The sequence below is a fragment of the Atractosteus spatula genome, chromosome 2 (assembly GCF_055471065.1).
Source record: "Atractosteus spatula isolate fAtrSpa1 chromosome 2, fAtrSpa1.hap1, whole genome shotgun sequence".
Taxonomy (NCBI): Eukaryota; Metazoa; Chordata; class Actinopteri; order Semionotiformes; family Lepisosteidae; genus Atractosteus; species Atractosteus spatula.
In genome coordinates this window covers 35,892,238-35,898,823 of record NC_142707.1, presented here as the reverse complement: position 1 = coordinate 35,898,823, position 6,586 = coordinate 35,892,238, and the positions used below count along the sequence as shown (strand labels likewise).

The following is a 6,586-nucleotide window of genomic DNA, read 5'->3' as shown; positions in this document are numbered from 1 at the left end:
CTCAACATTTCTGCCTCTGGAAAAACTGACATATGGTCTCCACTCGAGTTCTGTGCACGTTTGGAAGATTTGCTCACCACTTTGGACTATTGAAAATCACCTTTCTTATTTCATTTATTAATTCTTTTTTTTTCCTTCTAAAATCATATTAGGATTGGAGGGCTGTGCAATTTTTTTCCCTATATTCCATAGCATATCATTATGTAATTAATTTCCTTTTGCATTAATGGCTAATGATTGTATTTTATTTTGAATGAGGTTATGCTGTAAACTGACTTGTTACTGTTAAAAGCAAAATAAAAAGAAAATAAAAAAAACACTAACAAATATCATAATAAAATAAAGTAAGCACATGCTATTTGTTACTAATATGTGTAATCAGCTATGCTTCTCATAAAAGTAATAAAATACAGTTAAAAAGTAAAGGTTCATTCCATGTTGAAAGGAAAAGCTATGGTACCTACTTGATCATCATCAGCTAGAAGGTACTGTCAGTAGAAAATTCACATGGAAATAAAAGTGTGAATACATACTTTCTTAGAGGTTAGAGCTTCATAATGAAAAAAAAAAACATGAATATGAATATAGATTTAGTTTGAGATGCTTTTATTGACTGTTTTCAAAGCACATGTTTTTCTTTCACAGCTCTGTTTCCTCTGAGCCGACCTCAGCCCACAGGATGTACGAGACCTCCTCAGAGGAGTCTGTGCTGCTGAGAGATTCCTGGGAGACACGCAGCTCTTCTTGTGTCTGATAACTCGAAATCATGTTCACCTTCTCACTGTCAGCATCTTCCTTGCCATCCTCTTGCCAGGAGGAGGGGGAAGGAATGGGCACACCTTGAAGCTGCCAGTCTATCTGCAAAGTGACCAGGAAGACAAGAGAAGACATCGCTTGACAGGGGAATGTCAATAGGCAACCTGCTTTTTTCAAGATCCTTTTTTACTTGGCAAAGTTAAAAACTAGAGAAGTAGTAATGGGAAACTAGCCTTGTTAAGTATTTCCAGCATAGGAAACCACACTGACACAAAACTTATTTCACTTGACATCTCATATCATTTCAAGGTTCTAATGTGTTAAAGGGAAATTGCTCCATGTAGGTGCCAATGTATTTGCGAATGCCAGATTCTAACGGTGATCTGTGAAGGCCATATTGACTAAACAATTGAAATTTGTGCTGCCACTCAGATGAACATTTAGGCTTGTCAGGAGAGCACAGATATATACCACCTACTGTATAAAAAAAGACAGTCAGCTCTCTTCCAAGAGAACCCTATGGCATTGACAGCTTTAATAAAGGGGTTTACTTTAGCAGAGGGTCCTGTATCCTGTAGTCGAGGAGGCTCGGAATTTGGTCGGTTTCTGTTCCTCACAGCTGGGAGGCCAGTCAGTCCTGGGACTGGGATTTCTTCACCAACTAGAGGCAACTGTTGCATTGCTAACATTTTAAAAGGTCCGATTGTCTGTAATTTAAAAATATTTTAAGGGTTTGACTGTAATTTAAAAATGTGTATATGTATTTAATATATGTAACAATGCAAACGGTGTAGCTTACAGGATCTCTGGCAGAGACAGTGCCGATACAAGGACTTGCAGTAGCAGGGAGTTCAGGAAGCACTGTGATTCTCTCACTCACTGGAGGGGGTACAGTAACTGGTCTGATGGGCTTCTTGACTGGAACATCAGCCCACTTCGTGGTCGGGGGTCTCTCTTTAGCCTCTGGCGTCTCTGGTGACACTGGCCTTGGACACTGTTCGACTGGCTGTGGGTTTAGGAAATAAGGAGTGATGAATAAGGTGTACATCTCATAGATATATAGTATAGGCATGTTTTTTATTTATACTTTAGCTGTTCATATGAACCCTTGTTTCATCAAGAGCTTTAAGTGTTCAAGACAAAGTTTGTCCTTTACAAAGCCAATTTCTAAAGCAATGTGCAATCAAATAGAACATCACTAGTGTTGACCTCATCAGGGCAGCTCTTGCCAGTTTTCTTCCTTTCGGTTTGAGCACTGACTTAGCAAATATGAAGCAAATTGGAGTCTGGAGTAAAAAGCATTAAGGGACATATTAAGAACATAGTAAAAGTTGCAAGCACTAGGAGCCTTGGTGGTTTGGAAACCTATTTTCTAAGTGGATTTAAAGTGTAATTTTTCAAATCCAATCATTTCTTAAAAGGTCGCAGAGTTTCTGGATGAAAAAAGTAGCTGAGGAGCCTGTGTCAGGAACCTACAGCTCATTGTATAAAAAATTTTCCTATACTTCCTCCTAATTGAAATACCTTTTAGTTTCTAATTGTTACCCTGGTAGTTTCTCAGGGTGCTTTGATCACACCCGCAATGTTCACACAGTGTCCATGTGACTCACAGTTGTGTGTCGTTTCTCGGGGTCTTCGTGTCCTGCAGAGACAGGGTCTGTCACTGGAGTGGGGCCACGGCTTTCACCCAGATTTCGGTTGCTGGAGTCGTTGGGCTGAGTCCCAGTTGGTTCCACTTGCTTGTTCGAATCACGTCCATCTTCGTCTTCAGACCCCGAAACTGGGAGGGGGCTGGGGGGTGTCTTCACATCACATCAGAATGTGTAATTCAGATGAACGTCAAGAAACAGACTGGAAATATTCAGATAAAGTCCTGTGAGGTGCTTCACATTCTGCTAGTCTCCTGAACCCCACTTTTCAGAATGTAAACGGGTTGATGCAGATGACACACTAAGTCACATTTTATTTTCTGTTACCCCTGGGTAAACATATCAAAGTCAGATCTGTTATCAGCAGTCTTGTAAAAGGACTGTTGTCTTTCAGGCTAATAGAAAAAGCTCCTTACCTGTAGAAGTTGAAGTGGCAGGAGTGGGAGGTCACTGTAGCTGAGGTCTTGTCTTTGCAGTTCCAGGTTTTGGAATTTTTCCCAGGTGTGACTACATCGCAGGAGGCACACAAGGCCATGAGGTTCAGAAAAAAGGAAGCGAAGCAGTTTTTGGTCTTGTTTCCTGTTTTAGGAATACAACAACTTAGATTTGCGCTTAATACTGCTTAACTGAGCTATGAGGTTTGGCACCTTGTTGTGGTGATACCTGCAGTGTCTCACAATGGCCTGGAGCACACTTGGTGTGGAGCTTGCATGTTCTCCCATGTTCTGTCTAGGCGAACTGGTGTCTCTACATCGCAGCTCCATGTTTATTTTCTGTGTGCTCTACACTTAGCAGCCAATCATAATGTACCCCCATTTGTATTGCACACCCCTGTAATGATAAAGATGAAAATATAAAAATTAAAGCTTAATTTTTGTTTCACATAGATTATATTAAGAAATGCAAATTTTATTCAGTATCGTATGCAAGACAAGAATAATATAGCACTCCATTTATTGGTGTGATCTTTTTATTGTAACTGTATCATTTGTGTTCTTTTGTACCTACGCTTATTGTAGATCTGCACAATCATGTCTCATAAAATAACTGTACATTCTGTAATTACAGTAAACTAGAAGCAACAATCAAACTTCAGTATGATGGAGATTTGCGGGGATATTTATCAGGAGCTCCTCAACACACCTGAGAAAAGTCATCCCTCATCACAGTACTGGTGTCTGAGAGAATGTAGTGCACAAGCAAGGAAAATGTGATGGAATTGGAAGAACAGTGTAAATAAGAATAGTTTATTGCTATATGTACACCTACATTGGAATTCTGAATCGCGCTGATCTCACAGGATATACACAGACGACACCACACAATGTACACATTACATACATAAATATGTATTTGTGAGAAAAAACATGGTAGACCATGCAAAAAACGCATAGTGCAGATGTATATTGATTCTGAGGCATTGTAGTTAGCTGTTGTGGATAAGTACTGCAGTGGGATAGAAGTTGGTCTTGAGTCTAATGTTTCTTGCTTTAATAGTGTGGTACCACTTGTCAGAGTGCAAGGGGGAGAACAGTTTGTGGCTGGAATATTTGGATCCTGAATGAAGGATTGTGCTTTATTGTGACAGTGGATGGTATGAGTGATGCCACCTCACTCCTGTATGTGGACTTTTTGTTGATCAACCCAATAACAGTGGTGTCATCTGCAAACATTTGGTTGCTGCTGTAAGTGGCTATACACTCATAGATGAATAAGGAGTATAGCCTAGGACTGAGACAGCGGCCTTGGGATGGTCTAGTGTTTCGGATCACTGTAGAGGAGATATTGTTGCCAATTTTCAACACCTGAGGTCTGCCTGTCAGATTATCCAGTATCCAGTTGCAGACAGAGTTGCATAAGCCCTGATTCCTGAGTTTTGGGACAGGTTTAAAGAGAACAATTGTGTTGAAGGCTGAGCTGTAATCCATTAACAGTATCCTAACATAGATGGCCTGCCTGTTTAAATGTTCTAGGCAGTATGTAGTGCTAGAAATATTGCATCATCAACTAACCTATTCGGGCGGTAAGCAAACTCAAGTGGGTCAAAGGAGCGTGGGATAGTGCAATGAAAATACTAAGCTTCCCAGACACTTCGTGACCACTGAAGTGAGTACCACTGTAATTGTTCTTGGGCAGTGGCACAGTTGTGGTTCTCTGGTTGTCCGCTTTACAGTTCATCAGAACGACAGAGTGTGCTTCTCTGACGTATGATATTGTTACAGATGTTTAGAAAAAAGAGAATTGGTGAAAACGGACCGAGCTGGTTAATGAAAAATTTAAACAATCATAATCGAAAAATTGTAAAGATTATGCTAAGAATACACCCGAGTGGGTGATAAAATTAGAGGGAATTGAGGTCTTTTTCTGGCACATGTTTGGTAAAGAAGTTATATATTAGAGGCAAACTGAGATAAACCTTTATTAACAGTGACACACTAAACAAAATAACACAACATACGAGATACTCTATATGTTTATATAATGATAAAAAAACAAATAACACTAAAAATTAAACAAATGGACTTTGTTTCAAATGTGGACTCGAATAATAGTAATAGATACTATGCTTAGAGCACTTAATATACATTAGGACTAGGAGCCAGTACCTGGCCTCAGTTAATCTATGCAAATAACTTTAGGTGGTGAATAAGGAAATTTATAACAGGTGATTAATAATCCTGTGAAAATCAGCTCCTAACATTAGTGGAAGAAATGATAAATCACTGTACGGGAGAACTATTCATGTAGCTCACAAATTGTATCTTTGCAACTGATATGTAGCTTGCAAATTAATAAATACAGTATAAAACTTACTGGCCATGTTGTCCCTGAAATAATCCTTCAGAACCCACAAAAATATTTTTTAGTCTCATGAATTTCAGCATTAGATCATATATCATCTTTGATATGATTATAAATCTCTCTCTCCGATTACTTATGCTTATGTATCTCCTACTGACAAACACATTTCTCAGTCATCAAAAATATTTTCTCACCTCTGGCTGACCCCCAGTCCAAACCAGTTCATCTTCCTCAATGTTAAGTTCATTCTCAGATCCCTCTGATGCATCAAACTGACCAACATTCAAAAACTTTACCAACCCGTCCACCTCCCTTTGCCAGTTGATAAACATTCATACTGAATGGTGCTAATGGATCTCCATTTTTGCCAAAATGTATCTCTTCTCCTACAGGTGTGTTACCATCCATTTCTTTGAGATAGTGAACGAGCTTTAAAACAAATTAATTGGAGGTAATTAAATACAAATAAATTATTTTGAAGGTTAAAATGAAATTTCACCTCCACACACCTCATTCATACCTGCCATGGCTGGAGTTCAGTGATGTCTGGGTATGTTCCATTCTCAAAAGGACCTTTTCCAGGGCCGCAGAGGAGCATGTCATGAAGAGCCAGTGGTACTGGGTACACAGATTTGTACACGTTGTATGTTAACTGAGTCTTAACTGAGTCATATCATTATAAGTAGTTTGAATTATCTAATCATTCTGTGCTGGAGATGTGAGAGGACCATTCTCTATCGCCAACGGAATCAAAGAGCAGCCAAACGTTGTTTTGATTCACAACTTCCTCCAGAACCAAAGAGAATGAAAGAGATGTCTGCATCACTGGCAAATGTGATGATGGCTGTTGCTGTACACTGGTTTATGTGAATGATAAATTTGTATTATTTTTTTCTTAAAGTGCACCATGGGAATAATTTCAGTAAATTCAATGCAGACATCAAACTTCTGAACTTTCAAATGATCTATATTCCATATTTCCCATAGTCATCATCTCCAGCTATTACTTCAACCCAAGTCCAAGTCAAAATGTTTCAGTAATTTGGCCATTGCCCTGGCCTGAAAACATTCAAAGTAGCTGACCTACAATGCAGATTAAGAGTTTAGTCAGGTTACTGTTGAAGGTGTTGACTTTGTCTCAGTTCATTCTGGAACAAGAAGATGAAACAATAATGCTGGAGTACACTCCATTTCTTTTCATCAGTGTTACTGATATAAGCAAGTACCTACCCCATTCATTTAGAAAAATGATGGAAATATGATTAATTTGACAATGAAAATCAAGAATAAAAACATTCTTTCCAGGATTTTTAACAATGTCTTTGCCAGTGAGATGTAAAAACCATCTGTTTACTGAACCCTTTATTGTACCAAATTCC

General features: G+C 38.8%; 1 protein-coding gene across 1 annotated transcript; it reads right to left on the bottom strand.

The window, feature by feature from the left end:
- Nucleotides 1-639: 639 nt before the first annotated feature.
- LOC148839620 (uncharacterized) lies at nucleotides 640-5,805 on the bottom strand. Its single transcript, XM_088936001.1, has 8 exons — nucleotides 5,728-5,805; nucleotides 5,402-5,479; nucleotides 5,220-5,244; nucleotides 2,830-2,984; nucleotides 2,367-2,570; nucleotides 1,637-1,762; nucleotides 1,308-1,463; nucleotides 640-858 (listed from the first exon to the last, which is right to left on the bottom strand). Exons 1-8 carry the CDS (start codon nucleotides 5,803-5,805, stop codon nucleotides 640-642), a joined length of 1,041 nt encoding a protein of 346 aa, XP_088792127.1.
- Between the last annotated feature and the right edge of the window lie 781 nt (nucleotides 5,806-6,586).